Genomic DNA, 20,639 nt, shown 5'->3' with positions numbered 1-20,639 from the left:
TTGAATTTTTGTGGGTTTCAAATAACAACACTAGGTAAGGCTTTTATGAATTGTTCTGCCATGATGTGGCACCTGACTGCTGCTGAAGCTGGACTGGGGCTATGTTCCACGACCGCTCTTGCAGTGCACCCACTGCTGGAGCAACAGAGAGCACAGGCAGGCAGTGCCAGCAGAAAAGCCACAAACAGACTGTTGGGAGTTAGTCAGGCCTATTATTCACAAAGCTGTCCTCCCCAGTCATTGCTCCACCCAAACCACACAGCTAATTGCCCTCATGTTAATCTTTACCACCTGTTTCCTTCTTCTTAGACTTTGCCTGTGGAGACATCCTTTTCCCAAGACTGATTTCCCAAGTTTCCACAATTCTTTCATGTTTGAAAAACTTTCTACTAGCTGAAAAAGTAATAAATGAAAAGAAAAAAAAAAAAAAAAAGGAAAGAAAAAGGGATCTTCCAATACAGCTTGAACTAGCCAAGTTTCTCCGGATGTCAAGGCCTCTGGTTCACCAGCTCTCACCTTATGGGCTCAGATTAAGCTCTAGCCACAGCAGACTGGTGTTTTTTCCAGCACTTTTGTTCATTATGAATTTTCAAAGTCACTTCTTCCTTTTGAATACATACAGCATAGGACAAGGAATAGGTGAGAAAAGGGACAGCTCTTGGCAGTAGTTCAGTATCACAGAAATTTAATTGTGACAGAAAACTACACAGCAAGTCACTCATATCACTTTTGCAAGAAAGTTTTGCTACAGAGAAAATAAAAACATAAGCATTTAAAGGATTTCAGGAGGTAATATGCCAGATAGCACAGTGTGAAAAAGCCTTCTTTCCTGTAAAGGACAAAAATATCTTATTCCTTCAGACCCCTTTCTCACCTAATCAAAATGAGATGTGTAGACTGAAACTTGATCAGACAGAAGAAGGGTTAAGAGAGCACTGACTACATTTTTATGCAGATTTGCCTGTCCATCCTAGCTGAAATGAATTCTGATGTCTTTTTGACATGAACAAGGTAGGATTTGATAGAATCTAGCAGCTATCTGAGTCTCAATAAGTAACTCTCTTTCCTGTCACTTCACTGTCTAATCTTACCAGCACTGTGATCCACAGTGGGACAGCAGCTCGGTTCTTTGACATCAAACTAGCAGACTGACAAGGAGCACAAAAACTAAGCCCTAATATTTCTTCCAGGGGTCCAAGAACTTCAAAGCTCTCTCAAATAGCTAAAGACCACCACAAAGATCATGCTATGAAGTTAAAGGGGAAATGGTCTTTTCATAGAATCATAGAATCATAGAATCATAGAATCGATTGGGTTGGAAAAGACCTCCGAGATCATCGAGTCCAACCCTTGGTCCAGATCCAGTCCATTTACTAGATCGTGGCACTCAGTGCCACGTCCAATCTGCGTTTAAAAATCTCCAGGGATGGTGAATCCACCACCTCTCTGGGCAGCCCATTCCAATGCCTGATCACTCTCTCTGTAAAGAATTTTCTCCTGATATCCAACTTAAATTTCCCCTGGCGGAGCTTAAGCCCGTGCCCCCTTGTCCTATTGCTGAGTGCCTGAGAGAAGAGACCAACCCCCACCTGGCTAGAACTTCCCTTCAGGTAGTTATAGACGGTGATGAGGTCACCTCTGAGCCTCCTCTTCTCCAGGCTAAACAACCCCAGCTCCCTCAGCCTCTCCCCATAGGACTTATGCTCCAGTCCCTTCACCAGCCTTGTTGCTCTTCTCTGGACCCGCTCCAGCACCTCAATATCCTTTCTGAACTGAGGGGCCCAGAACTGAACACAATACTCAAGGTGTGGCCTCACCAACGCAGAGTACAGGGGAAGGATCACTTCCCTGCTCCTGCTGGCCACGCTATTTTTGATACAGGACAAGATCCCATTGGCCTTCTTGGCCACCTGGGCACACTGTTGGCTCATGTTGAGCTTCCTGTCAATTAGTACCCCCAGGTCCCTTTCTGCCTGGCTGCTCTTCAGCCACTCTTTGCCCAGCCTGTAGCACTGCAGGGGGTTGTTGTGGCCAAAGTGCAGGACCCGGCACTTGGCTTTATTGAACTTCATCCCATTGGAATCAGCCCATCTCTCAAGTCTATCCAGATCCCTCTGCAGAGCCCTCCTGCCTTCCAGCAGGTCGACACTCCCTCCCAATTTAGTGTCATCAGCAAATTTGCTGATGATACACTCAATCCCCTCATCTAAATCATCTATAAAGATGTTAAACAGGACTGGGCCCAACACTGATCCCTGGGGAACACCACTGGTGACCGGCCGCCAGCTGGATGCAGCTCCATTCACCAGCACTCTCTGGGCCCGACCCTCCAGCCAGTTCCTAATCCAGGAGAGGGTATACTTGTCCAAGCCATGGGCTACCAGCTTTTCCAGGAGTATATTATGGGAGACAGTGTCAAAGGCCTTGCTGAAGTCTAGATAGACCACATCCACAGCCTTCCCCTCATCCACCAGGTGGGTCACCTGATCGTAAAAAGAGATCAGGTTGGTCAGACAGGACCTGCCCCTCCTAAACCCATGCTGGCTGGGTCTAATCCCTTGTCCATCCTGAAGGTGCTGTGTGATTGCACTCAGGATGATCTGCTCCATAACCCTGCCAGGCACCGAGGTCAGGCTGACAGGCCTATAGTTGCCAGGGTCCTGCTTGCAGCCTTTTTTGTGGATTGGGGTGACATTCGCCAACCTCCAATCATTTGGGACCTTCCCAGAGAGCCAGGACTGTTGGAAGATGATGGAGAGCGGTTTGGCAAGCTCTTCTGCCAGCTCTCTCATCACCCTGGGATGGATCCCGTCTGGTCCCATAGACTTGTTGGGATTCAGCTGGCTCAGTAAGTCGCTAACTACATCCTCCTGGAATACAGGAGGGCTATTCAGGTCTCTGTCTCTGTCTATCTGCTCTAGAGGCCAGTTGTCCTGAGGGCCACCTGTCTTACTGCTAAAAACTGAGGCAAAGTAGGTGTTAAGTACCTCAGCCTTCTCCTCATCTTTGTTAACTATATTTCCCTCAAAGTCCAACAGAGAACTGAGGTTTTCCTTGCCTCTCCTTTTGCTATTAATGTATTTATAAAAGGACTTTTTGTTATCCCTAACTGAATTAGCCAAATTAACTTCAAATTCCACTTTTCTTTCCCTAATTTTTTTCCTGCATGACCTAGCTCTCTTCGTAAATTCTTCATAAGTAACCAGCCCTTTTTTCCACAGTCTGTAAACTTTCTTTTTATCCCTGATTTCTTTTAGAACCTCCCTATTTAACCAAGCCGGCCGTCTTCCCCTCCGGCTGGCCTTTCGGCACACTGGTATAGCCTGTTCCTGTGCGCTCAAAATTGCCTGCTTGAAGCATGTCCATCCCTCCTGGACCCCCTTGCCTTTAAGGGTTGTTTCCCAGGGTATGCCTTGAATTAGTTTTTTGAATAGGCCAAAATCTGCCCTCTGGAAGTCCAGAGTAGAGGTTTTAATGATGGCTCTCCTTACATCCCTGAGGATTGAAAATTCAATTATTTCGTGGTCACTATGCCCCAGGCGGCCTCCAACCACTACATCATCCACCAGCCCCTCTCTGTTTGTAAACAGTAGGTCTAGTGGGGCCTTACCCCTGGTAGGCTCATTTACCAGTTGATGAAGGAAATTATCCTCTATACACTCCAGGAACCTCCTTGACTGCCTCTTCTCTGCAGTATGAAGCTCCCAGCAGATATCCGGCAGGTTAAAGTCACCCACAAGCACAAGGGCTGGAGATTTTGAGACATTTGCCAGCTGCTTGTAGAATAATTCATCTCCTTCATCATCCTGGTTGGGCGGTCTGTAACAGACACCCACAAGGATGTCAGCCTTGTTGGCCTTCCCCCTGATTCTGGTCCACAGGCACTCAACCTTGTCACTGCTGACCTCAACTTCAACAGAGTCAAGAGACTCTCTAACATATAATGCCACCCCTCCACCTCTCCTTCCCTGTCTGTCCTTTCTGAAGAGCTTGTAGCCCCCCATAGCAGCACTCCAGTCGTGTGCGTCATCCCACCACGTTTCTGTGACAGCAACTATGTCATAGTTTTGCTGCTGCACTATGGCTTCCAGCTCCTCTTGTTTGTTTCCCATACTGCGTGCATTGGTGTACATGCACTTCAGCTGGGCCATTGATTTTATTCTCAACTCAGGCTCTACACCCTTAGGCTTTTTTCTGGAGAACCCAGTTGCCGCCCCTTCCCCCTTCAGACCTAGTTTAAAGCCCTCCTAACTAACCCTGCCAACTTACGGGCTACAGTTCTTTTGCCCTTCCCAGATAGATGAAGCCCATCTGGTTTGACGAGACTAGGCAACATGGAGTTTGCCCCATGATCAAAAAACCCAAAATTTTGACGATAGCACCATCCTCTAAGCCACCTATTGGTAAGCTGTGCTTTCCTAAACCTCTCCTCATTTATCTCTTCATTCATCCCAGCTAGCACAGGAACTGAGCCAATTACTACCTGTGCTCCTGTCCCATGAAGTGATCGGGTCAGAGCCTTAAAATCTTTTTTAATTACCCTGGTACTCCTATTATTGATGTCTTCACTTCCAACCTGGACAACCAACAGCGGGTAATAGTCTGAGGGTTGAATAAGCTTAGGAAGTGTTTTTGTAATATCCCTCACCCTGGCCCCAGGAAGACAGCAAACTTCCCTGTGGGATGGGTCTGGCCGACATATAGGGCCCTCAGTTCCCCTCAAAATGGAGTCACCAACTACAATAACCCTTCTCTTTTTCCTTTTACCTGTAGTTGTAACAGATCCAGTAGACCGGGTGTAACCAGAAGACCTTGTAGACAGATCTTCCTCCTGACTGTCCTCCATCAGACTTTCTGAAACCAGGGCCATATACCTGTTTTTTAAGGGCACCCTGGCAGGTGAAAGGGGTCGAGAGGGGGTGGTTTTGCCTCTACGAGCAGGCACCTGTTTCCATTCCTCTCCATCCATATTGTCCATTCTGTCTGCCTGATGGCAGGGGGGGCTGGGCTTCACCACTTCCTGCTGGGCTTCTTTAGGAATCGAAAGGGTGTGACTCCACCAGTCAATTTCCCTTTCACTCTCCCTTATACTCCTTAGTCTTTCCACCTCTTCCTTTAGCTCTGCCACCAGACATAGCAAATCATCCACCTGCTCACATCGTAAGCAGGTGTTTCTCACGCTGTCCTCTGGTAGCAGTTGTAGGCTCAAACAGTCTATGCAGCCAGAGGCCTGAGTGGCTGCATCCTTTTTAGAGGGTTCTGTCTGTATTGACACCCCTCTACTGGTAATAGGAGCAACAGCTTTCATTTTTTTGGGAGGCATGACTGCCTTGAGCTGTGAGAAAAAAGCCACAGAAATACCTTAGGCTTCTGCCCTACCTGTTTGCCCTGCCTATGGGAACTGCCGTGCAAACTTCCGTGCCACGCCCTCACTGATGTGCCACGCCCCTGTTTGCCCACTCCTATGTGGGGTGCGTGAGCGACCTTCGCTCACGCTCTCTTGGAGGCTCTTATTATGCCTCCCTATCACCTGCTAATGAGCCTGACCCCTCCCACTCACCTTAATCGGTTCCGAGGAGGAGCCAAGCCTGGGCAGCAAATGGCCTAGTAGCTCTCTTGGAGGCTCTTATTATGCCTCCCTATCACCTGCTAATGAGCCTGACCCCTCCCACTCACCTTAATCGGTTCCGAGGAGGAGCCAAGCCTGGGCAGCAAATTCTTTTCACAAAGAATTTTTAAAAGAAACCACAAGAAAACTACGTTTTCTCAACCAGAACAAAGCTACATTTTTTTGCAGCTTCTGTAAACCAGACTTACCTTTCCCTATTCATCCTTATTAACACATGTCGTCTGAAAAAATATACACAACAAATAGGAATGTCTCTAGATGTCAAAATCTGGGAAGTGTATATGGTGAATCACCACACCAAAAGACCTAGAACACTGCAGTGCAAGGGACAGCACAGACCCTTATAGGCTCCGGTGTCCCCAGTCCACACAAGCATCCCTGCCACTAGAACCTGAGAAAAGCTTAAAGAGCTAAGAGAAAAAAGGTCTTTATTACTGGAGATAATATTTATTCTTAGTTCCTATAGATCACTTAGGCCCTCAGTTAAATGCAATTTGTAAAAGAAAAGCCATGTATCAATATTTGTTTTGGGATGCATAATAGAGCTCGAGGATTTTAACTGATTTTAACAATAAAAAAATAGGTTTTGTCAAGGCTGAGGAACCATCCATTGAAAGAATGAAACCACAGGACTGAAGAACTGATAAAAGTCATATCTGATTACACTGCAGAAAAAGGAAGTCTTTTCTACAGACTTCACCACCCTCAGCAACTCCAAAATTTCAATAAATCTCATTCAAGATGTGATACATAGCATTTGTGAGTGTAAAATCAAAAGGAATACTGAGGATTCTCTGTTTAAAATCCCTAGAATGCAAACAAATCATACCAGCTAGTAAGTTAAAACTACAACAGAGAAATAAATACCTTCTTTACAGATGAAGTGATCAAAGACTGCAAACAGTGAGAATCTCTCTCACCATTTAAAACCACCATGCCTTTGTTTTCAATCCTGCATATGCAGATTGCAAGTAAATACTAACACCTGGCAAAGAAGGCAGTCTCATGTCAGGGCACCACAGGGATCTCTTGGCACTGGAAATGTGACAATCCAAGCTGTATTAAATGCCACAGTAGCATTGCTTCAGCTGCAAAACCATTGCCTAGAGCAGCTCATAGAAAGACCAATGTGTACTATACACAGCTCTAAAAAAAGGGTGGTGTTGCACTGGCATAGTTAAACTGAAGCAATTCTGTATGTAAGAAAATGATGCACTGATTTAAAATTGGTTTATTTATTAGTTTATTCTTGCTTCACAACAGTGCCATATCTATAGGCAAAGCAGGCTTCAGTCTTAAGTAGATGTTTTGACTATCAGTCTCATAGGATTAGCAATTTTAAATTAAGGAAGAATTTGTAAGAAAAAGTAATTTCACGCTTCAAAAAGAACTGACATTTATTTCAAAGGCTTGGAACCTAGAACCATCAGTTCAGAATCTTATCCAAATATTGATGTCATCAATGCATTTTAAAGCAGCTTTCAATTAGGTTAAATAAAGAAAACAGCAGCTGATGAAGAAAGCCCAGTAAGAATTTCTATTTCTAGATAAAGCTGCTTTAAATGCATAATCAATTCTGCTAACTGTGGGATGTGATGCACATGATTGAGTTTATAGGTGTTTAGTGAGAGTTTTGTGCCACTTAGTATGTTACTGTGAACAGTCAGCACAAAGATAATGATATAAATATAAAAGAGTGGGCCTATAACCTCTACTCCTTTTCATTGAAAAAGTACATACATTGCATAAGTCATACTCAGTAACATTTGCTCTGGGCTGCAACAGCATTTGCTTTCCTTCTAAAATGTTTCATCTGCCTAAATTCAAAAAAAGTCCTTTTTCAGTTTTCTTAGCTCAAATGAGCATACAGACAAGGCAAGCATTCAGGGAACATTTCCTGTATTTAAACTCTCTCAATTGTCAGTGTTGTAACCCAAGTCCCATCCAAGCCATAACAGGATCTTAAGAAAGCTAAATTGTATCAGTGTGGAAATCTGTAGCTGAAAGAGAAGAAATAAAAATTAGGTCAGTCTAATTGAATTGCAGTAGTTTGTCTGAAAAACGCCTTTGCTACCCACTTTGAAAGGGCATTAGAGGCAACATTAGGGAATTATTTTCATTTTGAAAATCTTCTTCATTACTGTCTGCTTTACTGAAACGACTTCCAAAATCTTCATCTTTGCTTTGCTTAGAGGACTCACTGCTGATACCTCCTCCTGAGCTTTTATTTGTCTGGAGGATAAAAATACTGCCAATGTTACAGCTAGAACTTTCAAGTGGACAAGGGGAAGCTGGCTTCAGCAGGATTTTATGTGCCTTTTCAGCCCTTATGTGCACATTAAATTCTAACAAAAATGCCGGTATTTCTTACCCAGAGGAGCTCCCCCACTGCAGTCTGGTCTTGGTCTGTTTTGTGCAGCATGCTACCTGCACAAAGGAGAAAAGTGTAGAGCTATTAACTATTTCAGCAATGGGGTTTACTGGCCTTTGGGTACAGCTTTACACCTCCCACAAACAAGTTGAGGAACTTCAGGAAAAGCAGTAAGCCTTGAATAAGACTCATACTAACACTTCACTGACAGCAGCTCCAGCCTTGGCTCTCCAGGACTAGATGCTCTTGCTGCCCCATTGCATACACTAGGAAGCCAAACTCCCCTAGATTGCAATCCTCATCCCCTAGATGTGACAGGGGTGTTCACACTGTGGGTGCAAGTATTTCATAACAAATTGTAAAACAAATATATGTGTAATTTTTAGCAAAGGTTGATTACACTGATTACTGATGTAAGATGAGCCACTTAAATGTATTTCAACTATAGAATAAGGGTCATCCATTTGTTCCACTCAGTATCGTACTTCTGAAATAAGAGAAAACTTGGCTCCACTCTCTCAACAGAAACTCATTCTCAAAAGCAGGATGTACCTTACCAAAAGCAGAAGAAAGAAGCAGCAGCCACTGTGATTCACTTATCTTTCTGGAGGAATGTACACTATTAAAAACTAAATTTGATAGTGTAGGACTTTCCACACTCTAAACACAGCTAGTAGGAATATATACATCTATATATGCATGTAACAAAGGTGATGAGGAAAACCTGCTCCCAAGTCTGTGTTTGCTACCATTGAGTATTCAAAATGACATCCAAAGCACTTCACTTCTGTTCCTCATTGGTTCATTCATTTGTGTCAATGTAATATTCACACAATTACAAACTATGATGAAAAAGTCCCATTCTGAAATTTGAGCCCTAAAGGCTGCATATGTTATCCAAATATATAACCTAATGCTAAGAACATTGGGATTCTTTCAACCACAAATTTATGTAATTTCAATTATTTCTAATGTTGCAATAGAAGCATCATGTTCAACTCATCATAGCTCAGATTTTCTACTACATCTTCTGGAAAAGAAATACCATTCTTCAAAGTTCCACAGTTTTTGTAGCCTTCAGCAAAATACATTTCTTACCTTTATTAGCACAATCTTTACTATTAAGCCATTTACCTAAGTTAGTTTTTGACTGACTCTCTAATCTTCTGACTGACAGGATTATAGACATAATGTGTTTCCTCAAGGGACTTTTCAACTTACACAATCAGTCTGCAAATTTTTCACTGTCTAAATTATAACCCATGATTTAATGTCATCCATTTACACATCCTCAAAAACAGAATAGAGGGTGATTGTATTTCTATAGGTGGTTCCCCATGGCCCTTTGCCAACAAAAGCTTAGGAGCTTATGACAGTGAATTACACTTCAGAAACCATCCTGGTTTTTGTAGCTAAATTTGATGTTGCTTTGTCACCACTGCCTGAAAATAGTCAGAGACTGGGAGATGCCTGGGTGCCTCAGAATACCACTTACAGAGACAGGCCCTAAGGAAGATAGCTGCAACCCAGATAAAAGCTGGCAAGACTAGCTAATCACATGGATATATTTGCATCAGGTAGTACATGCCACAGCAGACAGTTTCAATGAAAAATATACTGGAAAAAGCAGACAAACACCTGCAGCACACACATCTCCCCTTCCCCTCCACCAACAAATAGATGTTGTATGAACATAGAAACACAAGCTCCCGGTAAGGGCAAGCAAGGAAAAGATCCACAGCAGGTCTGCAGATAGGGCCTGCAGGGAGTAGAATCATAGAATCAGCCAGGTTGGAAGGAACCTCTGAGATCATCAAGTCCAACCCTTTATCCAACACCACCGTGGTTACTAGACCATGGCAACTAAGTGCCACATCCAGTCTCATCTTAAAAACCTCCAGGGACAGAGAATCCACTACTTCCCTGGGCAGCCCATTCCAATGTCTGATTACCCTCTCTGTAAAGAATTTCTTCCTAATATCCAACCTAAACCTCCCCTGGCAGAGCTTAAGACCATACCCTCTTGTCTTACTGATAGCTGCCTGGGAGAAGAGACCAACCCCCACCTGGCTACAACCTCCTTTCAGGAAGTTGTAGAGAGTGATGAGGTCTCCTCTGAGCCTGAGCATCAGAAGAAGAGCATGAGGTCAGGCTTTACAGCACATCCTTGGCTCCGCCCAGTTGCAAGTCACCTCTTATTGCCCAGTGACACCATGGCATCACATGGTTCAGGCACTGAGCCTCAGTGTTTCCCATACAGCACAAAAGCTGAAAACAAGCCTTTGCCCCAGTGCACCCCCATGAAGCTCCTGACACAATGCAGAGACAGGTCAAACAGCTAAAGTCAGGGTATGACTTGCAGACAAGGCCTTGATTTGTCAGATGCTTCAGCAATCAAGTAATAAAACAACACAGAGCCAAGTTTAACACTGAAGTACAAGTCATTCACAGTCCAGCTTTTACCAAGCTTAAGGATCATGCAAATTTCTTCCCCTTGGAGGAAGGCCCACTGCCATGGAGAAGACACAGTAGAACATGCAGCAATGAAGGCTAAAGAGCAATAAATTTCAGATCACACTAATATGTGCTGCAAATCGTGGTAAAAAGGAGTAAAGAAAATGTAGCATCTTCTATATTTCTTATGGAATGGCCTTACCCAGAAATGAGGCCAACAGCTGGGGATGGGATGATGGTTTACTTCTTCAGCCATCCCTACATAAGACCCCAGAGCGTGCAAAATGGCCTTTACACAAAGTTGTGCTGATGAAATCAGATTGATGACTTTTTTTACATAATAAAATGCTGTCATGTATAGCGTTAATAATAATTTAAGAAATTATCTGAGGTTTTGATTAAAGATGTTATATATAGATGAGAAAGGTAAAATATTTATTCTACAGTTCAATAAAAAAATGTTCTCTTATAACAAAGACAAAGATGAGTCGCCCGGTGTCTGGCATTCTTTGTGAATATTTCCCAGAATTACCAGTGTCAGCATCTGGCCAATGTAGCTATGAGTGTGTTAAACACTAAAACATAGAAAAGAGCATTTTCTGACTTAATTTTTTTATGGATATTTTTGTTTTGGCATGACTTTTTAAAAAACAAGGATCATGGATCTTCTCAGGGTATGAGCATCATAGGGAAAGGAAGAGAAGTCTGAGAATTTTGCCTGAATACGATGTGCAGTGGCTTGCACATTTCAATACTCATTCTGAATCTTAAGTTCCAGATAAACATTCATAACTGCATTCGCCACCAGTCTGGTAATGTTGTTCTGAAATTTAGAGGCTCGATTTTCCTTGAATCTCCAGATAGGTCCTGTCCTTAAACTCTAAGCAGCAACAAAACCAACAAAATATGTAGAGCTCATACTGCTAGTACAATATCACATGGTTCAAGCAATCATAGGAGCATGGATGCCATTCTGCATCTAAAGTTTTCAGAATGCTCTCACACCAGTAGGCAACACAGGGCATATAAAACAACATTAAACCATTTTGTCAGTATTTCAGTAAAGCACCACTATTTTCCTACTTTCTTAGAAATTAACTTCACATCTCAGACATCCACACTAACCAAAAAGTCCCATCCATATAGAAGAGCTCAAATAATGCTCCCAGTCTTTCTTATTAAAACAAACAAACAAACAAACAAAAAATAAAGACACATTTCTCAGTACACATTTTTTAAGTCCTCTAGCTGTCTAGAAAGTGAAATCCTACACTGCATTGTAGACTAAAGGGAAAGTGTAGCCATCTTGTTATATAACAACATAAATATGGGGGAACACACGATCAGCTCAAAAAAGGGACTAGCTCAGAATGGAGCAAACAAAATTCTTCCTCCAGCATAACAAGTCTGTCTAATTGCCATCTATAAATTTGTTACCAAGGGAAAGAGTGTAATGAGTTTCTACAGAAATAACCCAAACACTATCCAGCATCACAATAGTGAATGTGACAAAATCAAATTTCAGTTTTAAAAAGCTAACAGTTTTAGGAGAATGTAAGTCTTCAGACACAAGAGACTTAAAGCCATGATAGATGTGATGTAAAAGTTATATAATACTAGCTCCCCATAATATCAGGGCTGTTTGTACAGTTTTTTCTGAGGTATCTGATGCTGACTACAGCACTGAACTGGGGTCTGATCCAGCCTGACAGTTTCTATATCTCTTTACACTTAACAGGGTAGAACTAAAAATACAATAAAAATCAAACAATACAGAGACATTCCTGGTGATCCATTGCAGAGACAGTTATAAAAAGAATAAGCTCTCTCCCCCCCCCTTTTTTTTTTTAACCAGAGTAGCAGAATAAACCTATTTGATTTTTTTTTTCATGTTATAATTAAATTTCCAATAATGGAAAACAGACTTTTTTGTTTTCACCTAGAGTTTTCTGTAGCAGTCATTACTAATGCCTTTGTTAAGCAGAAGTCGGGTGGAACCAAGAAAACAGGAACTAACCTGCTGCTCCTTTGAGTCTCTGATCTGGGTGTCCAAAGAACAAGGATTTGTTGCAGTCATTGGATTGCCACCTGCCTGAGGCATTCAACTGTATCTAGCACAATGACAGTGGAAACAATTCATGAGTAAATACACAATAACATTTGTATGTTTACAGCATCTGTCAAAGGTGTGGGTATGGTGATTACTCTACTGTGTGTTTCCAGTGCAAGTCAAACCCATTAATTAAATTCATGCTCTTGTCCTGCTTCAAAAGGAAAAACAGACTGATTTATGGGCACTGACTGCTGCAGGAACTAGGAGCTGGTTTTGCTCACTCTCTCTCCTTAATTAATTTTTAAGCATCTGGATAGGTTGATTTCTCAGATTCTGATCATACAAAAGGCTGCACATCCACAATTTCTACAAAGAAAAAGAGCTGCTCCATGCAGAGCACTGTCTGTCAGGGTTTCTCAGTGCTGGCTGAATAGTGTCTACACGAATTGTGTACCAGAACATCCCTGTGCCCAAGCAAGGGATGAAGCTGCAAAAGGTCCCGATTATAAGACATTTCTTATCTCATAATTATTTTGCTTGTCCCAACAACAAAAATTCTAAAATGAGGGAAAGTTGCCTGCAGAACAGTGTTATTTGCTGCAACAAAAAAAAAAAAAAAAAAATCTCTTTTTAACAAGAGTTTCAGGGAAATTGCCACAAATATCTTCTGCTAGAGGGCATATCAATGCCTCTATATTGCCACAGCAAATATATGCAAAATATCAGCAACACACCAGTGTGTTTTTTATTTCTTCTAGGTTCTTTAAACAGGAGACAGATTGCTAACATTTGGGGCTGAAATCCGGAGGTAAGACATTTAACACCCAAACTAAGAACAGGAAACTGTTATAGAAGTGGAAAATTTTGGATACTGAACTTTCATCCTCTGCTTCTGGGAGATTTTTACTAGTAAAGAACTATATGAACATAGATTATATTGACACTGCATCACCTGCCCAGCAGAGCCACATGCTGCTGCTGCTGACACTGCCAACAAAGATCGAAGCTTCCCATGCATTAACGAGCTAAACCTGGGTGTTCTGTGTTTCATGCCACGCTTATAGACCCTATATTGACAGAGTGGAAGGCTGGGACAGATGAACTCTGGAACTGCCTTTCAATCAATTATTTTATGACTCTGTACAACACCTTGTAAAACATTAGGCAAATTTATTTTGTTGTGATTCATAGTCCAGGCATCAGAAAGCCTGCTATGAACAAGGATATACCATCTAAAACAGCTCATTATCACTAGTTGCCAGGAAGAAATAGAAAGTAGCCAGCATGGTCTACAAGAGTGGTGGAACAAACAGAACATAAAATTATCTCTTGCTGTCAGTGACCCAAAGGGGCCTCACTAAGACATGACTACAACTAAGAACCTCTATCTAGACATGAATGGACACATGATAATGGACTGCAGGATCAACTAAACAGACAACACTATCCTAAGGTGCCTCAGCTAATGGAAAGAGGGTAATTCTCCAGAAATCTCTTGTACAACTGGCAAGACCACACAGCTCTTCCAGACAGCCTATTTTCAGCTGTGGATCAAGACCTCTCCTTTTGTCAGCTTGCTTTAACCACTCAAAAAACAACCCTGTGCCTTTTCAGTTACAGATTTCAGAATTCAAGAGCTAGCATTCTGATATATAAAAACTTTTTAAATTCATGAAAGATTGACAGAATAACTCACCTCAACATGATTATATTTCCTAGGTACGTTTTGTAAAGAAAATGGACTATTTGTTTCTCTTCCCCCTCAATTACCTCAGTGAACCAAGACAACTGCCCACATTTACTTTTCCTCACCCCTACAGAGTCCAGCAGAGAAGTGTCCAGTTTTACAGTGGAAAGATGATTTCTTCACTCTAAGCATTCATACAAACAATTTAGGATTTTCAAATTTAGCTTTGATTTCACAAAACTGCACCATTTCTTGAACTTACAACAGAATCTTAAAGACTTTTAGTCCAATTCTAGCAAGGTTGGTCACAGTTTTACCATCAAAATGCATTGAGAGCACATTAATACAACCATCTGTAAACAATTATAGAGAAACACATTGGCAGAATTGCAAAGAACTGCATGAAAATCAGAGGTTTGTTCCACTGAAAGATTGTAATGAAGAGCTGAACTGACCCTAAAGACCCAAAAGAAAAAGCTATTGGACGACAGTTTGCAGTAGAGAAAATATTTGGGCAGTACCACAAAAGCACAAGGGCCAAGGTTATTAGAGAAGGAGAGGAAACTGTGAGGGGAATGCAAACCTCAGGGCACAAATTGAAACCACTCTTGATAGCCAAGAACTTTCTGAAACTCTACCATAGAATTCTAACATTTTTTATCAACGAAGGAAAACAAGTAGTGTCTACAACCAACTGATCTTCAGCTCAGCTTTGAAGTCCAAGTTATAATTTCTGGAAAGGAAGAGTTAAACTCTATATTGTTTGAGTAAAATATGTTAGTTCTCTTTGATCCTTAGGGGGAGAGGAACTTTTCTTATGAAAAGTGCTGGTCAACTTCACACATTATATAAAGAGGGGCTGTGTGTGGTGCTTGGAAGTTTCAGGGTGGGAGCTCCTAATGGATCAGTGGCATTAGTGGATGGATCAGTGGCAACTCTCCAGCCTGTCAGAAAACACAACACCCCATGCACACTTCCACTGGAGGACATAACTTTTAAAACCAAAAACCTAGAAAGAGATTCAACAGCAGCACGAGAAGGTAAATAGGGAAATAATTGCTCAGTGCCAGAATCAACCTGATTTTGTCCAGCACTAAACACACCCAGGGTCTGAAGTGTACCTATGGTCTATGCCAAAGCAGGTTTAAGGTATTTCAATTTTGACTGTATGATTTTGAGATAGCGTGTTTTTCAGCAACTAAATTAAATGGAAAATGCAAATATGAACTTCTGAGAGCCTTATGATTTTGTTTAAATTCCAGGTTATTTTGGAATGGGAAAACTACTTGCTGCTTGGATCCATGACAACCATGTAGATACTAGTCACTCACTTTAACAATCGACACCACCATGGTAAGCCATATTCCAAAGACTGGGTCTCAGGTCACTGGTAGTTGTGTTGTGCAATAAGTTGGAGTGACTGGGTATAAGGCTTCATGTTTCTGTCTCAAACACAGCAACATAAAAAGTATTAAACAACAAAAGCGAGCAGGATATGGTAACACACCTTGATTTACAAACACTGGTGTACACACCAGACAAGTATTAGGTTTCTCAGAATATCTCAAAAGGGACGTTGCTAAGCAAAGATGATGGTAAAAAGAGTATTTCATTAAGACATCTGAATGTAATTTGCAGGATTAACAACCATGTTCCAAACTATCACCAAGCAGAAGAGGAAAAAGTTCCAAATACAATGAAAAAAAAAAAAAAAAGGATATTTTTAACTCGAGTTTAAGTACAAAATAGAATGCTTTATGCCTAATCGTATTTGACACTGAGAAAATTAACTATTGGTTCAATTCCAGCTTCTACACTTATTCTTCTGTTAAATATACAGCACTTGAGACTGAGTTTTCAGCACTCATTTTAACATTATAAGCAAAAAGGGTTGCTAATTGATTGGCTTTTCCTTAAAGAAAAAAACCTGCACACTCTACTTTTGGGTCAAAAGCCAATTACACACATCAGAAGTTGACAGTGAAACCAGTTATCATTTGACATGATATAATGGATATGCTGACAACTTACCAACAGCTGTGATTTCCATCAGCTCTCCTTTTTGGCATTTCCATTTTAAATTTCTGGGGAATCATAGGAATTTCATAGAAGATTGAAAATAAACAAACCCCAACTATTAATTAACCCTATAGCTAACCTACAGCTTCAAAATTTGTTAAACAGACAAAAGGAATTCACAGCAGTTAAGAATGCACTTTAAGGTTTAGTTAAAGAGGTTACATCTTTTGAATATGTTAAATAAAGCCTGCATCCTTTCAACATGGGGCCATTTCCTTTCATTTTCATTTTTCTTTCACTGTATGCATAAGTTTTCAGACCACATTTTACACAAAACAAGCAAGGGCATTGAGACAGCATTACACTGCAAGTAAGATTAATTAGAGATCAGAGCAAAATTAAAAGGAGGAATCTAGTTGGTAATTAATAATGACAGCTATGTTTAAAAAAATAGAATTAATGCAAAAAAAGATTTAAAATGCCCTCAGTAAATGGTTGCATAAAAACAGGAACACACCATGACTCATTCTTCATAAGCTTTATTATTTACTCCACCTACAGTACTGATGACACCTTTAACAGATGCACAGAAATATTCTCAGCCATTTGCAACAGTATAGTAAGATTGAATAGGGCTATAAATCTCCAAAGTGCAGCACAAACATAGAGAAGGATACAAAATGGTGACATACAAGGCAAGTAAAGTGACTTCTTGTAGGGCAACAGAGCAATGCAGTGAAATCAAGGTTGAGTGAATCCCAGGTTCTCCTTAGCAATGAGTCAGATCAGATATCTGGGCTGCTTATATTTGCATTTAGTTTTCAGTCTTTCAGGCTATTAACAGAAAATCTTCTAACTATCACCTATGGATCAGACACTATGCAGTGTTGCCTTCTTGAATTTGTAGGCAAATAGAAACCATGAAACTACACAGCCAGAACTACTTTCAAACCTGGAGGCTAGCTACTGAAATTTTATAAGAACTTTTCAATTTACCTATACATTCTGAGAAGTATAACTGCACAGAATATGTATGCAAAAAGAGCAGCAGCACCAACGACTATGTTGCTTGTACTATCCCTCCCCAGCCCCATTAACTATGGATGCTGAATTCAGGAGTGAACTACCTTGGCTTAGATCCTAGGAGGAGTGTTCTGCTGAAAGGGATCTCAAGGCCAGTAAGAATCTCCCTCTCTTACAAGAAAAGACTTGCAGATTTCACAAACGATGCAAGCACAGCTCTCCCTGGATTTCTGGTTTGTAATGTAAGTTGCACTGAGATTTTTCAAGTTACCACTAAAGCAGAAAGATGCCAAAAAGAAAGAACATGGCCCAAATTCTAAAATCCACAGAAAAATACATTGCTCATTACACAGAAATGAGCTTGACTTGGTGATTAACAGTCATTATAGGTTTGCCTGCACACACAGATCCATGTGGGTGTATCCTGCTCACTACAAGAAATAAAGAAAATATTTACATTTTTAGAGAAAAAGCAACTGTACTGTTACACTCTAATGCTACAATTATCTCATTAATTTATTTGTCTTTTTATAAATTCTTAATAGAAAACATTTTGCTGAATTTTCCATTTAGTCTGGAGCACATATCTGAAAGAACAACAGCTTTACCAAAACCTAGAATATTACTGCAATGCCAGAGGCATTTCTTAAGTTTCAAAATTTGTGAAAATCTGAAGGGTGAAGTTCTGACAAGCACATAGTAGTTTTAATTGATACTATAAATATCCTGACTCCCAGAAAACCAAAAATCCCATAATACTGCATATTTGAAAGTTTTCTAATTTTACTGTTGCTGTTTAAACACTTCACATGAGTCCTAATCCACTGTAGCAAAGCTCATGCTCACTTTAAGCAGGTTAGCATTCCAATTCAGCTCAAGGGGATGAGCATACTACTCAAGTGATTTGTTTGATCACTGTCTAAAATTTAAAATTCACAATGGTACCAAGAGGAGGCTGTTATATTTCCACACTATTTGCAGTAGACAGTCTATACGTCAGAGTACCCCTCTTATTTGTGCATGCCCATGAAGAAACCACTTGCAAAGTGTTTTACTATTGCAGGATCAAGACATTTAAAACAAATCTTTCAAGAAGTCGATGGAGTACAATCTGAAAGGTAGGATTATTGGGTTTTTTTATTCTCCTTGTGTAGGTTTAAAACTTACTGGCCATCCACTATTGTAACTTCAGCATTCCACAACATAAAACACCTCTGGGTTATTTTTCTCTCTGCAGTACTCCACAATAGTTTCTAATGGCAGTGCTCTGCTGCTGCAAGCACTGGTGAGAAAACAGGTTCTGAACTATGTTTCTTTCCAAACCCTAAGGTTCCTGATGCAGCAAATTTGCCAGTTTCCACTATGAAGTTTAGAAAAAGACACTGTACAGAAGAAATACAGGAATAAGTTGAATCAATCTAAATCAGTTAACAGAGGTGAAAAATGGCAGGAGAAAATGTGGAAATGCAGGCAAATGGTATGGGAAGAACAAGCTAAGTCAAGCGGGGGAAAGAAAGAGGGGGATTTGGGAAAAGAACTAATTGGAAAACAAAAATGTAAGGATTAATTTGGTTGGAGAGGGAGAGCACCCTGACTTCCGACAGTTTCCTTACAAAAAGCTGCGTGTTATTCCATGAAATGGTCAAACACAAAAGCACAATATCCTGACAATTTTTAAAAATCTCCTTAATCCATTTGTTGGGTTTTGGGGGTTTTTTTGGTTTGGTTTGGTTTGGTTTGGTTTGGTTTGGTTTGGGGAGAGGGGGAGAATACAGCTTTTGCTTGGGTTTTTTTAACTTTTTTTTTCAGAAGAGAATCATTGACTCATACAAATTGCTTTTGGCTTTATCCAATTTTCTTTTTATTAAGAGAGGCTGATGTTCTGAGCAGTACAACAACACCATAATATCTGCCACTGGCAATATTTCAGATGATATAAACAAACCAGAAGCATTTGAAATATTCAGGCCAAAATGATTTTTGGGGACACTAAGCTATAATTGAATACCAGAACTGAGATCATGTATCCTGTCTGGCCTCAATCCTGCCTAAAGGCCTATACACAAAAAACTCCAATACCTATATTTGAAGCAATCTCCATAGACATCCAAGTTTACTTTCAGAATATTGCTCCCTTAAGTAAAAGTGTATGGCATACTTAAAGGATAAAGGCCTGCTAAACTCCAGCAGTGTCTCTTCATGCCCACTTCCAAAGACTCAACAGGGTAAAAAAAAAGCCCAAACAAAAAAACCCAGAAAAATCAAACCAAACAAACAAAAAAATTCAAACCAAACCAAAACAAAAAACACCAAGGAAGTACTGAACCTTTTCATAGAACTGATGTGCAACCAAGAGTTTTCGATAAGATAGAATGCCAGAATTACAGAAGTTACCTTGATGAGACGTCATTGTTGTTTTCCTAAGTTTTATTTTCTTATTTTAACTTACAAAAATTTTATGATATCTAAAACATATGAGATTTCCACCTTCTCTCCTTTTCCATCTTGCTCTGTTCACCAGGTGTTTCCCAGATTACCTAAAGATTCAGTCTTTCAACAATATATTTTAAATGTCTTTAGCCCCAAATTGCTGCAGAAGGCCAATAAATTGTTTCTGCACAGAACTCACAGGCAAATACAAGAAGCAACAGCTTCCAGCAGATGGATCAACAAAGACCTAGATTTCATAGTATACAGTGTGCTGCTGTGCAACTGTACAACAATGTGCATGGCACAACCAAATAAAATACCTGGGAAGCAGTCTGGCTTGCCAAGTTTTTCTCACAAACTAAATCTTATGACAATATGCTGTAGCCTTCATGCTCACTGTCTGATATTTTCCATTTTCCAAATGTCCCAAGTAGAATTTCTCATTGATACCACCATCCATAAAACTAATACAATAAAAAGGACATTTTTTCAGGAGGCAACAAAAGATAGCCCTTTTATATATATATATATATATATATATATATATTCAGTTGAGAAACAATCCACATCTAGAACATATTTCTATATTTAAGCAGGCTTATACTCTTCAGCTGATTCTGCAAATGGAGATCTAAGGAAAAGTGACTTCTAGGCCAGGAGACAGGAAACAAGCAGCTAGCTCCACAGCCAGTTATGCTGACATAAAAATTCAAGTAAAAAGATTTGTTTGCTTTTCTGTCAGTACTGCAAAGAAAATCAAACTGCAGTTTCTGGCTCATTCAGCCCCAGAGTAATAAATATTCTGAAAGGCAGATTCTGTCCTTATTTACATTCTCCCAGGCACCTCTGGTGAGGGTGCAGGAAACTAAGGCCACATCATGGCCAGGAGACAATTTGTTTTGTATTCACATTGTCATGTGGATCCTGCATTGCTATAGGATCTTAGGGACCATGATACCAGTTCAAATCAGTG

General features: G+C 40.6%; 1 protein-coding gene across 12 annotated transcripts in view; it reads left to right on the top strand.

Moving 5' to 3' along the window:
- C4H4orf19 (chromosome 4 C4orf19 homolog) overlaps window positions 1–20,639 on the top strand; it is a 48,175-nt gene that overhangs the window by 11,134 nt on the left and 16,402 nt on the right. For 2 of the 12 annotated variants that reach the window (XR_010430201.1, XM_064653040.1), the window contains exons 2-5: window positions 13,266–13,315; window positions 15,457–15,547; window positions 17,302–17,478; window positions 18,300–18,354. Coding sequence is in view for 2 of the 12 variants with exons in the window: in XM_064653037.1 (XP_064509107.1) it covers window positions 18,257–18,354 (98 nt within the window). In the remaining 10 variants the exon portion in view is untranslated. Of the gene's footprint in view, window positions 1–13,265; window positions 13,316–15,456; window positions 15,548–17,287; window positions 17,479–18,199; window positions 18,355–19,757; window positions 19,900–20,639 lie in introns of those variants that run through there. The other 10 variants (XM_064653039.1, XM_064653043.1, XR_010430202.1 and 7 more) reach the window with 8 other exon arrangements.

This window comes from Pseudopipra pipra, chromosome 4, assembly GCF_036250125.1.
Source record: "Pseudopipra pipra isolate bDixPip1 chromosome 4, bDixPip1.hap1, whole genome shotgun sequence".
Lineage (NCBI taxonomy): Eukaryota > Metazoa > Chordata > Aves > Passeriformes > Pipridae > Pseudopipra > Pseudopipra pipra.
This window is presented reverse-complemented; position numbering and strand designations above follow the sequence as displayed.